Source organism: Equus asinus, chromosome 13 (genome assembly GCF_041296235.1).
Source record: "Equus asinus isolate D_3611 breed Donkey chromosome 13, EquAss-T2T_v2, whole genome shotgun sequence".
Classification (NCBI taxonomy): domain Eukaryota; kingdom Metazoa; phylum Chordata; class Mammalia; order Perissodactyla; family Equidae; genus Equus; species Equus asinus.
In genome coordinates, this window is record NC_091802.1 from 13,957,752 (window position 1) to 13,977,464 (window position 19,713).

Consider the following 19,713-nt stretch of genomic DNA (forward strand, 5'->3'; position numbering starts at 1 on the left):
GTCTATGGTTCCCCATAGCATGCATATCCCAAATTGCAATTCTTTGGTTATTCTCAAATAAATTCAACTTGAGGGTAAAATAACCAGCAAATTTGCATTTAAGTTGACATCCCTGAACCCACAGTGAAGCTGGAATCTGAGAAGTGAAGTCTGCAGTCCTCAGCTCACCAGACCCCAGCCCAGTGGGAGCGCAGTCAGTCAACAGTCCTCTCAGAGCCCCCAAGGCTTTGCAGCCCGGAGCCTGTGGCTTCGGCAGTCCTAGCCCTCACTCCGCTGCACCATATGTTTCGAGTCTCAATTATTCGCATCTGACTGACAGAAGGTGGCACTCCACCAAGCTGAAGCGTCCTCCAGCTCTGCCTTTCCTGCTTCCCAGGGCAAGGGGTCTGGGCCTGGGGGACAGAACAAGATGGCTGGACTGGGGTCTGGGGCCTGGGGGAAGCCATGTAGAGGTCAGCCTCCAGCCTGAAAACTGTAGCTAGAGGAGGATCCTGCTGCCCAGGTAGGACTGTCTCTTCTGAACTTGACCATGCTGGCAGAACCTACAGATACGGGGCCTGGCGCCCCCAGCTTCCTGAGCAAGTCTGAGTTCGCAAAAAATGTATCCACAGCTTCGAGAGAAGCCACTTCCAGGCCTCTCCTGGGGGCCCAGAAAGCCCTTCCCTGCGCAGAGCTCCTTGTTCCCTCCCCTGCAGAAGAACTCGAGGGCAGCTCCTGTCTAGGGAACTCCGCCACCTCCCCACCAACAATCCAGGGCTTGTGGGCGACACCCTTCCATGTGAATGAAGCATTCCAGAGGCCATCCACTGGAACCCATCACCTGTTTCCCTAGCCCCCTGCCTGCCGGCGCTGCCTTCACGGCTCTCGTCCCTGAATCCTTGTCCGTCCCCCTCTTCCACAGGGTCAGAAGCCCTGAGCACCCTCACGGGCAGGAGCAAAGAGTGGAAAGAGCAGACAGTTGGAGTTAGGAGGCTGAGATTCCATTCCAGGCCCCCACTGACTCACTGTGTGACCTGAGGCAAGTCGCTCTCTCTCTCTGGGCCTCATTCCCACAATACAATGTGAGTCCAACACTCTAAGGATCCTACAGGTACTGAAAGTCCTCGGGTGGTACTGCATTGTGGTTAAACACCTGGATTCAAATCCAGGTCCCTCATTTACTAATGTATACCCTCGGGCAACTTATGTAACCTCTGTGTGCCTCAGTCTTCCAGTCTATAAAACGGGCATAGCAGAGGTACCTACCTCAAGGGTTAGTGTGAATATCAAATGATTAATATGTGCAAAGCCCTTAGCACACAGCCAGGCGCACAGTGAGCATTCAGTAAGTGAGGATTGCTCTATTGTTATTTTATTCACTTTGAACAAGTGGCTCAAGGCCTTGTCTCTTTGTCTGCATCATGCCTCCAGGTGGAGCTGCATGGAGAGAATCAGTGCTTAATGCGGTGTGCAGCTCACAGTGCTTCCTGGGCCCAGGGGTCGTGCCAGAGCCTGTGCCCAAGAGGGACCCAGACAGAGAGAGAGGCCTGGCACCCTCCTAGTCCTGTCCCCCAGCCAGCATGATGAGGTGGCCACAGACCGCTTCCCAGGGTGCAAGAGCAGCACAGATGGGGATGGGAGCAGGGAAGCACCTGTGTCAGATGCGTAGGTCAGACAGAAGGCCAGCACCACGTCTGAGCACCAGCTGATGCCCACTGGGGAGGTCAGCTCCTGCCACCCAGCAGGACAAGGCCTAACATGAAGATTAAGACATTCATTTACAAAACACCTTTTATCTACCTGCCAGGCGCCAGGCTCCAGGCACCAGGGGCCAGGTGCTAGGGGCCAAGGGCTGAGGGGGATGCGGAGATGAGTAAGTCAAGGGGTGATGAGAGAGAAGGAGAGAAAGGTTCCTTCTGATCGAGGGGCCCTGGGGAAGTGTGATGTGGAGCCCAGATCTGAGCTTCAGGGTAAACGGTAAAGACAAAATTATTCAGAATTCAGAACTTTAAGTCCCAAACCCTTTAGAGCACTGGTCACAAGCCCTGGACAACACAAGCACTCAGGGCATTTCTTGGGCGCCTACTCCATGCCAGACCCTGGGAGAAGGGGAGGCGTCTGGTTGAGGGGCCGGCCAGGCGCCAGCAGCAGCGCACCTGGATGGTTAATGAGATGCTGATACCATGCGACACTTCATCACCGGAAAGGACCTGTGACGTGTAGCCCAGGCAGGACGGCCACGGGCACCTGTGCCTGGGAGGAGGTGGAGCAGGTCACTCAAGGGAGGGCTGGGAAGCAGGGTGCAGAGATAGGAAGAAGGCAGGGGGCAGAGGTCATTGAGACGCTGGTGCATGGGATTCACACGGGGATCAGGCGGGGAGAAGGAAGACATTAGGATGGGAGTTCAGAGCCAATCCCGCGAGTGTGGGCTCAGCTGTGTAGACGGGAAAGGAGCTTGTGGTGCGCCCAGTGCTTCCCCACCTGTGAGATGGTTGTGATTTCACACTTGTGCAAAAAAGACCCCTTCGCAGACAAGGAACCTGGGCTCAGCGGGATGAAGCCACTTACCCAAGGTCTAGATGTGGTCCCTTTCAACACCCAACTCTGCTGAGGGCCTCTCTCTCACCCCTGCCTCCTACGGAGGGGGCTTTCTAGAGAGGGGCTTCCAGAGATGGCTCGGGCAGTGTGGGCAGTGCTTGCTGAAGTGGGGAGTCATCGAGGCAGACGAAGGCTGCGACCAGTCAGAGGCTGAGGAGTGGGAGCAGGAGGAGAGGAGAAGGGACCAGGGGCTGTGGCTGACTGGGGTCAGGCCTAGAGTCTTCTGCAGTGACGCCTGAGCCAGGCATCCAAGGGGCAGGTGGCTGGCGAGGCCACAGGCCTGGGCAAGAAGGAGCTTGCTGTTTTTCAAGGAAAGTATGGAGCCCGGCAGCAGGAAGCCAGCCTCCCTGCCCAGCTGGCCGGCTCTGCTCCGTCTTCCATCGCAGCCACTAGAAAGCGAGCAGATGAGTCGGCTGTGGACTCGGCTCTCTGATTAGCAGGCTCCCAGGATGACGGCGATTAACCAGATGTGCAGCTGGCTCAGCCACCGCCTAAATGAGACCCCACTTGGCCTGGCGCTTTCCAGGGCCCCTGGGCCCCGCAGCCTCGCCTCAGCTGGAGCCATCTTCAAATGCACAAGCTGCCAGAAACTCCTGCAAACAGGACGGGCTACATACACAGAGGCTGGAAATGGGGCCACCTGCTCATCCTGCCTGTACCACACCCACAGGCCCTGCGCCTCTGAGCCACATCATCTCCTGCAAGAAGATGCTTCCAGGCCCCGCCAGTGGTTTCCTGTGATTTTGTATTTCCTCTGTTCAGTCCCCTTCCAACAAACGGGGAGCTCCCCAAGAGCAAGAGAAGCAAAATGTGTAGCCAAGAAGAGAAGTGCTTTCACCAAACAGCTGAAACAGGAGCATCTTCCTGCCTCCCAGGGGAAGGTTAGGTGGCTGCTGGGGGAGCAAGTCAGGCGGACCGGGCCTTGGGGAAGAAGGAATTGGGAATTCTCCCCCCAGTAGGCCAGGAAGTATCTGGGCAGACCACATGGAGCAGGAACGGGAGCAGCTGAAGTCCTGAGATTTTCCAGGCCTTGGGAGCCCTAACCAGGCTCTGGCCTGGCCTGGAAACCCAGCTCAGGAAGTAGGGCTGAAAAGGGAAGACCCACTGCCCCTCCCTGTGCAGGGGGTTCCCCAGATACTCAGCCTTTCCTGAGTTGCAGGGCCAAGATGCACCCTCATGCTCTCTCACCCAGCCCATCGCAACCCCTCCACACTCATTCCCTGGCCCCTCTCCTACTATCTTCTACACTGGCTTCCAGAATGATCTTTCTAAAAAGTGGCTTGTCACTCCCCTGCTTACACTATTCCATGGGTCCTCCGGGGCCCTCCTGAGAAGGCCCCAGCTCCTCAGCCTGACATTCAAGGCCTCCGTCTTCAGCTTTCCCACTCTTCTTCTTCTCCCAGACCTCTCTGCTCCTTTCACCATCCCCCACCCCAACGCCTTGCACCCCAATTTGAGTCAAGGTGAACTCTGCATGGTTCCCCAAATTCCCCTACCTTCTCGTACCTCCCTACATATCCCTGCACCTGCTGTCCCCTGCCTGTTGCACCCTCATGGGTCTGTGCAGAGCCCAGAAAGGGTTCCTTAGCACCTCTTGTCTCAGCTCAAGCTCCACGTCCTCTCTCATCCCTCTGTGCTTTGTTCCCACTCTCTTTAGCGCAATTAGCTCACTGGGCTGTAACTGTCCCACCCCCGAGTCTGGGAGCCGATCAATTCTGAGTCTATTTCTGAGTCATCAATGTGTCCCCAACATTGACCGGCACAGGGTCTGACAAAGAGTAAGTATCAGGGCGTGTGTGCTGAATGCATAAGTGAGGGAGGGAGTGCATGGATGCACCCTGAGCCCCTCGCTGCCTCGGGTTCAGAAAGGGAGGCAAAGCACACACCCAGACAGGCACGAGTATAAGCCGATGGTCAGCGCTGCAGGGGACAGTCCAAGCTGGACTGGCTGGGAGGGGGCACTCTGGGGGAGGCTGGGGTATCGGGGAGGCTCCCTAAGGAAGCGCACAGGATTGCAAGAGCTAGAGATGAAGTCAGGGGAAATGCAGGGGCGAAGGCAGGAAGCTGACGAGCTCAAGGGGGCTCATGGGTCAGCAAGCAGCCCTGGACATTTGGCTAGAACACAGGGTGAACGGAAGAGGAGGGGAGGTACAGCCTGGAAGTCATGAATATCAGAGTGAGATAACCTTGAGATGGTCAGATTTAGCAATTATCCGACAGCCCCTTTGTAATATCCCTGATGGTGGCCATTCCAGGATTGTCTGATTCCTGTAGTGACGGGGAACTTACTAACCCTGGACAATTATAACTGTTGGAAGGACGGGCAGAACCAAATTGTGATGGCCTCACATGCCCGGCTGGGAGATTTATACTTCATTCTGCAGTCAACGGAGACCTAGTTGCCAATTCCACAGCAGAATGATATTTCTGGATTTATATTTTAGAAGCATCACAGTAAGATTGGACAAAGATGGTAAACTGGCAACACGATCCAGCCTTTTCCTCCTGCCCCAAATTTCCAGAAAACGACATTAAATATTTTTCTATGAATTAATCTTTGGTAGCACTGTAAAACAAGAAGGGATGTCCTTAGCAGACCAGAAATTGTGAGGCCTTCCTGAAAGGCAGAAGGCAGAGACATGTGATGGAGGGAGCAGGACTGGCTACATAATTTGCAGAACCCATGCAAAAGGAAAATGTGGGGCCCCTTGTTCAAAATTAAGAATTTCAAGATGGCAACAGCAAAGCATAAAATCAAGCGCGAGGCCCTTCTGAGTATGGAGCTCTGTGTGGCTGCAAAGGTGAAATGCCCATAAAGCCGACCCAGCAGAGAAGAAACCATAACTTCAATCTTGCAAAGGAAGGTCTGTGGCCAAAGGTGGGGGCAGTTCGGAGGAGACAGCAGGCTCATGGGTGGAGAATACAGGAGCAAAGGAAGCTTTGCAACTGTCTGGGCGTCCGTGAAAGAGGAGCAGGTGCTTTGGTCCTCACCCCAACCTCTGCTTGTGCTAAGCAGACACATCTGTCCCCAGGTGTGAGAAGGAATGAATGTTTGAGGGGCAGGACACCCCCACCCAGCAGCATATTCTACCCTCCCCAAGAATCCGATGACAGCAGGTTGCAGTAAACAGATACATCACTCAGAGACAGGCCAAGAGGGAGCTGCAAGGAGAAAGTGGAGTACACGTCCAAATATTTCTAAATATTAGAGGAAAACCAACAGCGTGGAAGAAAGACATCCAACTCAATGACTGAAGCAAGCAGAGCACAGGCAAATGGGTCTGTGGATTCTTTGAACCAACGTATCATAATAATTAATGATTCACACATTTTAGCAAGCACCCAAGTCACCAGTTAAAACACAGATTCTGAGCCCTGCTCCCAGAGTTTCTGATTCAGGAAGTCCGGGATGGAGCTCCAAAATTCATATTCCTGACGAGTTTCTAAGTGATGCTAACGCTGTTGGTCCAGGGACTTCTCTTTGAGGAGCGCACATCTAGATACAAGGACATAAACTAGAGTCAGGGGATGAAGAGCAGGAAAGATTACATCTGGAAAGCTAGAGGCACAGAAACTGATCAGGGACACCCAGGCAGTGACTGCTTCCTTCCTCTCGATGAGAACGTAGCCTTGATGACACTGTTTCAAAAACAAGAAGAGCCCTGATGGTAAATAGTCCCTTTAAGTGTCAGCTCATAGACTGTTAGTATAATTATTCTGGAAGAGATACATAAACCCTGAGCATGAAAGATTAGCGATGTGGCAAGGACCAAATGGAATTTATCCCAGGAATGCAAGGTTGTTCAACATGTGAAAACCAACCAATGAAATACATCATATGAATAAAAGAAACGACAAAAACCACATGATCATCTCAATAGGTGCAGAAAAAGCATTTGGCAAAATGCAACACCCTTTCACGACAAAAGCACCAACAAACTCAGAGTAGAGGGGAACTTCCTCAACCAGACAAAGGACAACTACAAAAAACCCACAGCTAACGTCATATTGAATGGAGAACGACTGAAAGCTTTCCCCCTAAGATCAGGAACAAAACCAGATGCTGGCTCTCCCCATTTCTATGCAGCATTATACTAAAGGATCTAGCTAGGGAAATTAGGCAAGAAAAGGAAATAAAAGGCATCCAGATTGGAAAGGAAGAAGTAAAAGTACCTCTCTTTGGAGATGACATGATCTAGTGTAGAGAAAATCCTAAGGATTATCCCCCCCCAAAAAATGAGTGAGTTCAGCAAGGTTGCAGGATACAAGATCAATATACAAAAATCAATTGTATTCCTAGACACTTGCAACAAACAATCCATAAATGAAATTAAGAAAATAATTCCAGTTACAATAGCATCAAAAAGAATACAACACTTAGGAATAAATTTAACAAATCAAACACAAGACTTGTACACTGAAAACTATGAAACATCACTGAAAGAAATTAAAGAAGACCTAAATAAATGGAACGACATCCCATGAGCATGGATTGGAAGACTAAGATTGTTAAGATGTCAATACTCCACAAATTGATCTAGAGATTCAACACAATCTCTATCAAAATTTTTTGCAGAAACTGACAAGCTGATTTTAAAGTTCATATGGAAATGCAAGGAATGCAGAAAAGCCAAAACAAACCTGCAAAGGAAGAACAAAGTTAGTGGACTCCCACTTCCTGATTTCAAACTTACTACAACTGTACAGTAATCAAGACCGTGTGGCAGCAGCATAAGGATGTATGTATATATCAGTGGAACAGAATTAAGAGTCCAGAAATAAACCCACATGCTCATGATCAATTGATTTTTTTTCCCGTCATTTGAGAAAGAACTTTATGATCTTTTTAATAGTCATTTATTAAGATGGAGGATGAAAACATGTCTCACTCCACTGGGGACAGAATCCAGTTCCTATTGCACCAATACAAGTGGCCTTTCCAACATTCCCACGAACCTAGATGATAAATCCAATCGGCCCATGTTAGTCCTCATCTTATTGGACGTGATCATCTCCTTCTTGAAACACCCTCTACTCTTAAACCTTGGGGACTTAAGCTTCCCTCCTACACAGAAAATCAAGTCACCTTTGCTGGCCCTCTCCTTAAACATTTATGTAACTACAGAGTTCTATCCCAGACTCTCCTTGTTTTTACAACTGGAGGATCTCCTTCACCTCCATAGCTGCAATACCATCTATATGCTGATCTGTAGCCTCCGCCCAGATGGATCTCCTGAGCTACTAAATGCTACATCCAAATGCCACTGAACATCTTTACACGGATGTCTCCAGCATACATGATCAATTGATTTTTATAAAGGGTGCCAAGTCAATTCAATGGAGGGAAGAATAGTCTTTCAACAATTGGTGCTAGTGCAACTGGTTGCCCACAGTTGTACAAAAGAATGGAGTTGAACACCATATAGAAAATTAACTCAAAGTGTATCAAAGACCTAAATATAAGTGCTAAAACTATAAAACTCTTAAGAAAAAATAGAGGAGTAAACCTTCATGACCTTGTATTAGGTAATTTGGTGCCTTAGATATGGCACCAAAAGCACAAACAAAAGAAAAAATAGATAAATTGGACTTCATCAAATTTTTAAAATTTGTGCTCCAAAGGACATTATCAAGAAGGTGAAAAGACAGCCCACAGAACGGGAGAAAATATTTGGAAATCATATAGGTGACAGGGGTCTAGTGTCCAGAATATACAAAGAACTCTTACAACTCAACAATAAAAAAACAAATAACTCAATTTAAAAATGGGCAAAGGATATGAATAGACATTTCTCCAAATAAGATGAACAAATAACTAATAAGCACATGAAAATATGCTCAATATCATTAGTCATTAGAGAAATGCAAATCAAAACCACAATGATATAACACTTCACACCCACTAGGATGGCTATAATAAAAAAGATAGACGATAGCAAGTGTCAGCAAGAATGTGGAGAAATTGGAACTCTTCTACCGTACTGCTAGGAATGTAAAGTGGGACAGCAACTTTGGAAAAGAGTTTGTCAGTTCTTCAAAAAGAGTTAAACAGAATTATCATATGATACAGCAATTCCACCCTAGGTATATACCCAAGAGAACTGAAAATATGTCCACACAAAAACTTAGACATTCATGAATACTTATAGCTTCATTATTCGTAACTAGTCAAAAAGTAGAAACAACCCAAATTTTCATCAACTGATGAATGGATCACAATGAGTGGTATACCCATACAAGGGAATATTATTCAGCCGTAAAAGGGAATGAAGTGCTGACGCATACTACAGGGATGAGTCTCAAAAACATTATGCTAAGGTAAAGACATCAGATACAAAAGGCCACTCATTGTTTGATTCCCTTTATATGAAATCCCAGGGGCTTCGGGGAGAGGACTTGAAGAGTGATTGCTAATAGGTATGAGAATTCTTTTTGGGGTGATGAGAATGTTCTAGAACTAGATGGTGGCAATGGTAGTACGACCTCAGGAACATACTAAAAACCACTGAATTGAACAACTTAAAAGGGTGAATTTTGTGGCACGTGAATGATGTCTCAATGAAAAAAAGAATTTGGCTTGACCTACTTTACTCGGACGGCATTAATGATAGCTGTGTGCTTCCTTAGATAATTAGAATTAAGCTTGCTCCTGCTCTGTTATAATCTCACTTATGGATCTTTGGTTAATTAATCCAATCCGAAGTGTGTATGGTCTTCCCATCCACCTCTGACCTACCAGAAAACTCTGAAACTTAACAAGATGGAGATTTTGAAAAGCACAGAATAAGTCCACGGCATCTATGAATCAATATCAGGTTGTTATGAAAAAGGACCAGTCAGAGTGCACGAAAGTGAAAATATGATTGTTTAAAAAAAAAAAAAAACTCCACAGAAGAGCTGATCAGAAGAATGAAAACAGCTGAAGAAGAAACAACTGGAGAGCTCTTGGTTAGGTCAGAACCAAGGAATACTTCCAGAACCCAGCAAGGGCCAAGAAATAAGAACAGGAAGGGCAAGATGAGACATGGTTCCATCATCTATCTACTATAAGCTTTGGGAAGAGAAAACAGAGAGAAAGAAATACTTGAAGAAATAATAAAACAAGAAGTCACCGTAATGAAGAAAGAGAACACCAGAAGTGGGCATGACAGACTACAAAACCCCACCCACAAACATTGTTTGTGACTTCAAAATACAAAGAATAGAGATTTGAAACCTTACAACCTCAAGAAGAGGGAAAAACAGACTACCCACAAAGGAATGAGATCAAATTTACCTCAGACTTCTCACCAACAACACTAAATGCAGGAACCCATGAGGAAGGTCTTCCAAGATCGTGAGGAACATGGTAACGAACGCAAGCAGACTTGCCTTCACGCGAGAAGGCGAAACAAGGACACGTGGAGAAATGCAAGGACTTGGGAAGTTGCTATCCACAGTTCCCCCCCTGAAAGAATTCCTTGAGGAGACATTCTAGAGGAAAGAGGAGGCAACCCATGGAATTTAAGAAGCAGCAGTGAGAACCATACACTAAAATGGATGAATTTGATGGAATGGAAATCATACCTCCATATACTTAACTGAAGAAAAATGAGGGGGAGGAGGGGCAGAAGTTAGGGAGGAGGGGAGGGGGGAATGGGGGAGGAGACCCCAGCATCACAGTCAGGACCAAACAAGAGAGCCCGCCATCACTCCTGCTACGCAGCATCCATCTGGAGATCCTGTGCCATGCAATTTACTAAGATAACTAAGTAAGCAGGGTAAATATTGGCAAGGACATAACTGCTAAGATTTGTCAATGACATGATGCTCTAACTTAGAAAACGCAAGAGAATCAACTAACAAACCATTAGAATTAATAAGAAAATTCAGCCAAGTGGCACAATTCAAGAGACAAATATTTCAAATACATCGCAGACAATTTATATCCAGAATATATACATATATATAAAGAACTCCTAAAAACAAGTGAGAAGAAGATAAATAACCCAATAGAAGACAAGAAAAAAGCATGTTTAAGAAATTCAGAAAGATTCAGGAGGAGAGAGGCTCCAAGCCTAGAGGCTGGAAACTGTATTGTTAACCCCACAGACGTGGCCTCAGCCTGTGGCAGATGAGCGAAAGGGAGCCCCCTGTAGAGCAGGGATCCTTGAAGGGCTGCTGCACCCACAAAGGAACTTAAAAAAAAAGGAAACTCGAGGCAGCCCAGTGGCGTAGCAGTCAAGTTCACAGGCTCTGCTTTGGCAGCCAAGGGTTCGCAGGTTTGGATCCTGGGGGTGGACCTAGCACCGTTCATCAAGCCATACTGTGGCAGCATCCCACATAAAATAGAGGAAGATTGGCACAGATGTTAGTTGGGGGCCAATCTTCCTCACCAAAAAAAAAAGAAAGAAAGAAAGAAAAAAGAAAACTCCTTGGGGGAAGCAGTAAAGAAACCATTCACAGACAGTGAGAAGGAAAAAAGTCACACATGAGTAATTCAAACCCTACGCCCATGCCACACATGGGTGTGGGGTCTAAATTTACACCACTCACGTAGAATGGAAACACTCAACTGTAAATTTAGCATATAAAATGTCCAAGATTAGTGAAACGCTCGGGCCCAGCAGAAAGGCAAGACCCATCTCTAAAAGGGCATTGTCACAACCCATGGCACACAAGATTCCCAGAGAAGAGAAAAGGGGCGAGGAACGACCAAGACGAGTTTTATTCTTCAATAAAAATGAAGAAACAAAACCCATGAGGTGCAGTTATCTCTCTCTCTCTCACACACACACACACACACACACACGCACACAGACACACACCCCCCAGAATTAGCACCCTCAGGAAGCAGAGACAATGGAGCAGTCTGAAAGGGCCTATGCAACATATGCCTTCAATGGCTAAGGAGATAAAAGATGGAATTTCAAACGTAATTAAGGTTTCGCAGGAAGAAAGGTCGGCTCCGTTTGGAACTTGCAGAACACGCAGAGTCTTCCAGACATCCAGGCAGAGCAAGTAGGAGGCTACTCAGAAGACGAGTCTGGAGGCCAGGAGAGAGGTCTTGGCTGCAGATGGAGTTGGGGCTCATCACCAAGGGTAGCTGTGACCGGCCTGGGTGTGAGCCGGGAGGGGGTCTCTGGGGGGAGCCCTGAGTGTAAGGGCAGGAAATTGAAGGAGGCAGGAGGAGAGCTCTGTCTATGCACCAATTTGGACTGCAGCCTTTTCCAGGAAGTGTTTGCAGAGCTGCTTCTCCCCAAAATGGTCCCCAGAGGCTCTCTCCTCAGGCTCATGGTAACCGTGCCTAGGATCATATCTTCCGCTCTGCTGCCCGCTCCTAAAAGGGTGAGGCCCTCTTGTGGCCCCATAAATGATTATTGAAATGAATGCGTGTGTTCTGTCGTGTTGTGGGAATTCACATTAGGAATCCACAGGAGAATGGGACTCGGAAGGAACTGGAAACACGGCTGGTTTCCTCTTCCTCACCCGCTCTTCTCTCTCTCCTTCCTGTTCCCCCTTCCGTACTGGGAGGAAATAGCATCAATTCCCAGAATCAGGCAAACACTGCCCCTAATTCATCCTCCGTGAGCGCCATGAAGCATTCGTTGGAATGACTTGTGCAAGGCTTTCTCCCTTCTCACCCTCTTCCAGAAGTATCATCACCTGCTATCGAATGCACTTTGCAAGTATTGGTTCATTTAATCCTCACAACTTTTGTACTTGCCCCACTCCGCAGGTGAAGAAACTGAGGCTCAGAGAGCTGACTGACTTTCCCTGGCCACAAAGCCACAGTGTGGCGGGGCCAAGGGTCAAACCCAGACCTCTGGGACTCCACAGCTGCAGTTCCGTCAGCCTCTGCCGTCAGCCTCCCTCTGCTTCCGTCTCCCCTGCCCTCCCCGCTCACCCTGCCTCCCGCTCACTCCTCCTTAGTTCACCCTGCGTCTGAGTCACACGTTCTTTGGCAGACAAGTAGGGGTGGGGGCGGGAAGGGGAGGACCAGATGGGGGGGGTGAGGACAATCTGGGTTTGTCTTTTCATGGTTACCAAGCCCTATCCTGGGCAGGACCTGGAATCCGTGACCCCTTTGGGGCCCCCCTGCAGGTTCCCGGAGTGAAGGAAAGAGCAGACAAAGGGCCACCTGCAACTGTGTGGCTGTGAAGACTGCCTCTTGTCTCTGGAAATTGTCTCTGGACTGGCTTTGGGGACCAGCCTCAGAGCCTGCCCTTTCTGTGAATGTGACAGTGGCCCAGGGGGACTTTGCTTTAAGACTCTGGGTTTCTTGGACCTGACTTTACAGGAGCCCAGAACTGTGCCTCACCTCCAACCTGGTCCAGTCTGGGATGGGAAGCCCTGGACTGGGGATCAGCAGACTGGGGATCTGAGCATGACGCTGCCACCCACTTGGAGAGCCTCAGGCAAGACGCAGCTTCTCTGAGCCTCGGGTTCTTCATCTGTAAAATGGAATATCCCAGGCCTGTCCACTTCTCAGGATGGGCACTTTGGCGTGGGGAGGGAGGGCTCTGAATCAAGGAGACAGGGATGGGGGGTAAGGAAAGGAACGGATGCTAGGGGCAAGATGGCCATCACCAAGATGGCCATTCTCTTGGGCTAGGCCAGGACCACCTCACTGAACATCTCCTGATAGCGCCTTGCCCAGTCAGCAGCTCTGGCCCATCCATGACTGTGGAATAATAGGACCAAGAGAAGACGGGAAAGAGGAGATGAGGCAGAGGGAAGTAGGAGGGGTGATACATGAGGGAGGGAGGAGGCATAGAAAACACTGGCCTCAGGATAACACGTTAGCACCTTGGATCCCAGATAGGGTTCTAGCCCCACTCCAGTGTAACTTTAATCAAACACAGCCCCTCTCTGAGCCTCGGTTTCCCCATTTGCCATCTCAGATTTTATGACCTCCTCAGCTACATCCTCCACTTGCATTTCAAAGCCTGGCTCCATAGCTTCACTGTCAGGAACCTTCCTTGATCCCCTCTCCTGCTTCCTTCTATGAGTTTTACCTGTCCCTTCCAGCCCCAACAATCCTCAGCTTCAGCCTGACCTCCTTACTTCTTGACTTATACTCTGTCACATGTCACAGGGCAGAGACCTCAGCTGAATCACCTTTGGTCTCTCCTACTAAGCACTTATAAATAGTAGGTGTTCAACGAACATTTTGTTAATGATGCAAGATGGTCAAAAGGACAGACAAATGGATACCTAAAAGGATATGGCTGCTTTGTCTGCTGATTAAGCTCCTGGTCAAAACTCCCCTCCATAAGAACCTCCTGAATTAATCCCCAGCCACATTCTCCTTCTTCAACAACTCAGCCAAAGGAAGTCACAATCCTTACTCCTGCCACTCTCCCCTGTCCCTTCTCAAACGTTCCTCCAGTCACCACCCTGCCTGAACCAAGAGGTTCCAACACCACAGGCCTGGCAATCCAAGGAGCTTGGACCATGCCACCTGCCCTTAATTCCCCATGCTCTTGGGGTGGTCATCCTGTGGGCAAAGGAAGCTCTGTTGAAGCCCCCTGGAGCTGTTCTGCCACAGAAGACCTGCAGAAGTCCTCAGGAGGGTTCCTGCAGGTCACGGAATTCAGGGCTCACAGACTCAGGGATGGGAGGCACCCAGACAGACAGATGGCTCTTCATAAAAGACCCAAGTTCTAGCCCCACATTGCCAGCACTTCAACCCACCCTGCGACACACATATGTCCACACTCCAGATATGAGAGAAGCAGAATCTCACCTTGATGCTCCTCCAGTTTCCCCATGGTCTCGATCTGCTCCACCAGGTCATTTGAATTCCACTGGCTCATCCCGATGAGGATGGCATTCTTCCCTTCCGCCACCTCCTCTGTGGGAAGAAGCAGCAAAGGGCATGAGCAGGCAGGGCTGTGTGCGGTTAGCCCTAACAGGGGCTTATATCGGAGGGACTCCTGATTTCTTCCTTTGGGTTGAGGTAGACCTCAACTGTTGAAGGTGTCTGTAGTTGCAGACAGGTATGAGACATTCAGGAATTTTTATTGCAAGAAGGCACTGTTGTTGTACCCTACTGGGCCCCCATATGTTACAGTGAAAGAAAGGAACAAGGGACACTTGTGAGAGAGGTGAAAACCCATAGAAGACTCCATTCCTACTAGCACTAAGAGTGATATTTCTTGAGCGGAAACGTGTTTGGGAAGAAAAATAAAAATTCTGTCACTTGCTAGCAGTTTGTCTTTGGGTAAGTTACTTGACTTCTCTGAGCCTCCATTTTCCCATCAGTAGAATGGGACTGGCAATGTCTAACTCACAGAGTTGTTGTGAGGATTAAATGAGATAATGGCATAAAGGTCTTGGTGCATAGGGGTGCTCATAGGTGAAAGACATTACAGCTATTTCTTCCATCAAAAGTGCGTTGCCATCAGTATTTGAACCACCAGGATTTGAGTGGGGCAGGAGCAGCTCTGGAGTAACTGGGAGAGTGGAAGCCCTCTGGCCCTAAGGAAGCCTTGAGCTGGGTGAGACTCAGCCCACATCTCAATCTTATGAACCTATCAATGCCTCCATTCTCCCTCCACTCCTCCCCAAAACCTGTCTCTATTCTTGCCCTTTCCCTGTACGAGCTTAGTGATTTCTCTGTGAGGAGTCGGTGCAACTACAGTCCCTAACCACACTGAACACAAGCCTCTGGGTCCCCACCATCAACCACAAACATCTAGTCCAGTCCCTCATCCCAGAAAGGAGATTTCCTCAAGAACACACCCACAAGAAAGCCCCCGCCTCTCTTTAAAGAGATGGGCCTTCCTGGTGAAGAGCTTTGCGCCCGCTCTTACAGAAAAGACATCAAAGGGTGGTGAGGAGAATCCTCAAGCTCCTGATAACCAAGAATAAAGGGATGAGACTCATTTCACTTCCGAAGAACTTTTCAGAGGAGATGGAACCAATACCGTGGATCTGATGCTTGAGGAGCTGTCCAGAGTTCTGAATAACTCTAGCGCTCAGTAATCCAGACCCCATTTCTGTTTGGGGTCTGGGTTATTTTATTATTATCATTATTATTCCTGCCTTATTTGATTTATTTGACAACACATATCAAATCCTTTCTAAGCACCAAGATTGTTATAACTACTTTACAAATATTAATTCACTTAATTCTTGTAACAATACTAAAAAGGTACAATTGTTATAATCTCCATTTTATAGACAAGGAAACTGAAGCATGGAGGAGTTTGGTAACTTGCCCAAGGTCACTGGCTAGAGCCAGGATTTAAATCCAGACAAACTATTTCAAGAGTCCTTAAACCCTGCCATCCTGAAGGCCTGCCCTGGACATGCTGCATTGGCTACCTGACACTCTGGCCAGGCACCACACACACCCTGACAATTCCTGAGCCCAGTGTGTTCCATCTGGGCACCGGTTAGACCTCAAAGCAGCACTGTGTCCTGGGCAGAGCCCTGACCGGGTTCCAGTCCAGACTCTGCTACATAGGAGCCTGCGCCTTTGCACGTGTCCCTCACCCGTTCTTGTTTTCTTATCTCTTAAATGGGAATAACAACTCTGGTTCTGCATCTCTTTCTAGCAAGCTATCACGAGGACAAATGATACAGTAAATCTGAAAAAGCTACACAAGCCAAAATGCTGCAAACAAGTATCAGGTAGTGTTACTCTTGGGGAAGCAGAATCGTGAAGGGGCTAAGAGCTCAGTTCTGGTGTTAGATTGATTCTTTTCAATCCCAGACGCGCCACCTGAGCTATCTGACCTTGGATGGTAACTTCAGCTTTATGAGTTTCAGTTTCCTCATCTATAAAATGGTATCATAGTAATACCTATGTCATACGATTGCTGTGAGGATTTATGAGATAAGGAAGGCAAACTGTTTACAAGCATGACTAGCACACAGTAAGAGCACAGACGTGGATAAGAGCATGTGACAATGACGGTACCATCACCACCACCACCACCATTACCACCACCGCCACCAGAGCATGTGGTATTCTTTCTGCCCCAACACTCACTCTTGGTTCCGGTGATGCTGTTGTCTGCCCCTAGGACATTGTGTCCTAGCTCCAGAATGGGGTGGTCGGGGTCAACCTGCAGCCTACCTTGAGTGCCTATGTCTCTTGGCTCAGTAACCCAAGCATGCAGGGGCCCACTTGTTCATTCTAATATTCATTCTACAATGAGTGGATTCCTGAGCACCTGCTGTGTGCAGTGTGAGACATGACCTCCAACCTGTAGGAATCCAGTTTTGTGGAAAACACAACAGTAAAAACCTCGGACACAGTCAAATGAGCGAGCCGGGGCTCCTGGTCCAGGGCCAGGTGTTGAAGCAGGCGCTCAGCAGGAGCTGGCTTACACAGCCCAGCTCTTGTTTTTCTACAGTGTGTAAGCCCTATCCTGGGGGCGTATGTGAGGCTGTCAGAACCCCGAGGGGCCTCCCAGGGCTCTGAGGTCTCAGCACGCCTACTTCTGCACAGCCCTCTGCCTCTCCCTCCTTTCCTAGTTGTGTATAGGACCCTTCTCCATCTTTCCCTCTTGGTCTTTTGTCAGTCTTTCTAGTAAATGTATCTTCCTCTCAGATTCTCCTCATGTTCCTCTCATGCTTGATGTCCGGCCCTGGTCTCACCAGATTCCTTCCGCCTGAGCGCCGTCGCTCTTGGTCCTGTATTGTCTCTCTCTCAGGCTCTTGGCACTCTGCCTCCTCTCTCTGGGTGGGCCTCCTCCATCACACCCCCTTGCTCTGCTCTTGCTCTCTCCTTATCCTGGTCTCTGTCTCTCTCCTCTCTCTGGGCGGATATGTCTCTTTCTGGATCTCTCTGACTCTCCGGGTTTCTCTTTCTTCCTTCTCTTCTTCCTCTCCCCTGCCCCTCAGGATCTCTCCATACCTGCAGATCTTTCTTGCTCTCTCCGGTCTTCTCTTTCTCCTTCTGGGTCACTGTCTCTCTTTCAACTCTCTCTGGTTCTCTCTTGGCGGGGGTGGGGGTTGTGTGTGAGTGTCCCTCTCCCCATCCTCTCTGAGTCTCTCTTGCTCTCTCCCTGTTTTCTCACATTTTCCCTGGCTTTCTTGCACACTCTGCCCTTCCACCCCATCCCTGTCTCTCCAGCTGCTCCCCGCACCCTCCTCTCAGACATGCTTTCTCTCCCTCTCTGGGCCTCTCCTCTCTCCCTGCTCTCAACACTCAGCCTTCAGATCTTCACTCTGGCAACAATGGGCTTGTCCCCTGAGTGGCAGCAACAAAACATACACACACACACACACACACACACACGGGGAAGCAGCAGCCCAGACAGCTCCTTTTGGAGTCATTCAGCAAACCACGGACCACGGCTCAGCTCTGAGTCTCTGCTCTACTTCTCCTCATTGTGGAACGTGCCTCCCAACAGGGCCCACAGAGGCCGCAAAGGGCTCATTTGGATAAATGTCCTGGTTGTCGATTTTGCTTTCCAACTTCTACTGACTGTCCCCTGCATGCTAGTTCTCATCCCCAGCGACATCTGGTGCAGACACAGTTTTGCACCTACTTCACCCCCGAGCCCCAGCCTCTGCCCAGACTAGGTGCCCGGCTGAGCCTCACCCACCAGCACCACAACCCTGGCCTTGACCTCAGACTGATTTTAACCTCGACCAATGCCTGGATACACCACTTTAAGGACAACCTTCAGTGCCATAAGGAAAGCCTTTTTTCCTACCCCAGGGCCTTTGTTTCTGTTGGACCCACAGGACTTCAGAGCAGGGACTCTCCTTGTCCGGTGCCAGGAAGGCGTCACCTCCAGCTCACAGAGCTGCGGGCTCGGTCACCTTCCGTAGTCTGCCGGTCCAATACCTCCATCACCCTTTGCATCAGGCCCATGACACCAATCTCTCCAACCGCCTAGACGTGCATTGCTCTGGGGCCACTGGGATACAAAATTGTTAACCTTCCCCTGTCGCTGTGTAACACTCGCCCCCATCCCCCCACCTACAGTCATCACCACTGCTCTCTCTTCATCACAGAGGGATGGTCCCCACTCAGCCCACTCCCAGAAACCTCTGGGGCCAGCTCCATGCATTCGCATCTCCACTTCCCCTCCTCCAACAAGAAGGAGGGCTCGGGCTCAGTAACACATTGTGGTTTGCTTCTGTGAGGGCTCCTTTGCCCAGCTTTCCACAGTGACATCCTCCCACTACACCCACAAGACAAACCACCTCACCCCTGCCATGTTCCAGAGGACAGACCTGAGGCTCAGAGACTCAAGACTTGCCTGAGGTCAGACAGCGGCCAGTGAGTGGCCCAACCCTGATGAAAACCTGGGTCCTCTGACCCCAGACAACATGCACTGCTCTCCTCTACCCTCCCTATCACCCTTTGGGGTTAGAAGTGCTGCCCCCCACCCCAGGCTGTGTGATCACAGCAAAAGCCCAGACAAGGAGGAGAAGACCTGGGATGTGCCCCTTATTCTCCATGAGACCCGCCCTTGCCTTAGAGCCTTTCTCTGTAAAATGGGATGAGTTATCCCTGTGCCACCTGCCTTTCCTGGTTGCTCTGAGAAACCAGGGAGTTAGGGCAACGAGCAGGATCTCTGCCAGAAAGAGTCCAGCTCCTCAGCCCCCAGCCTCCTCCAAGGTCGGGGAGGGGAGGACCCCCGGTGCTGGGCACAGAGAGAGCAAGAGAACAGAGGACACAGAAGACACGGGCAGAGGCAGAAAGGCAGAAACTTCCAGCTTCCCACCCAGGAGAACTTCCCTCCCACTGCCCAGGAGGGAGCCCCAGGCGCTGCTCTCTGTCAAGCTACCCAGGGCCAGACGTGCCCTGAAAACAAGCCCTGGCTCCATCCCCCACACCCCATCCCCATTCTCACACCCAGCCCTGCCGACACTTCCCTCCCTACACCTGTGAAGCCCAGCGCCTTCAATTTACAGATGCAGAGCTGTGCAACCGGTCCACAGTCACACAGCACCGCAGGGGCAGGGCTGGCCAAGAGGCAGGTCCCCTGCCTGCTCCCTCAAGCCATTTCCCACTAACCCTACCTTCCAGCAGTTACATTCATGGTAAGAGCCTTTGTTTGTACCTAGATGCTCGGTAGCTTTTAAGATTCCTCTAGTTGCACTGTTTATTGCATCTAAGTAGAAGTTTAAAGTCAAGGATGCACTGATATTATCCAAATGAAGACACACATTTTGCTATAGAAA

At 49.4% G+C, this 19,713-nt stretch overlaps 1 protein-coding gene across 3 annotated transcripts in view; it reads right to left on the bottom strand.

Annotated features, from left to right (window-relative positions):
• Positions 1–19,713, bottom strand: part of PITPNM3 (PITPNM family member 3) — a 91,942-nt gene that overhangs the window by 49,304 nt on the left and 22,925 nt on the right. For all 3 annotated transcript variants that reach the window (XM_070482515.1, XM_044744928.2, XM_070482516.1), the window contains one exon: positions 14,306–14,413. In XM_070482515.1, the coding sequence (XP_070338616.1) occupies positions 14,306–14,413 (108 nt within the window). The remainder of the gene's footprint in view (positions 1–14,305; positions 14,414–19,713) is intronic.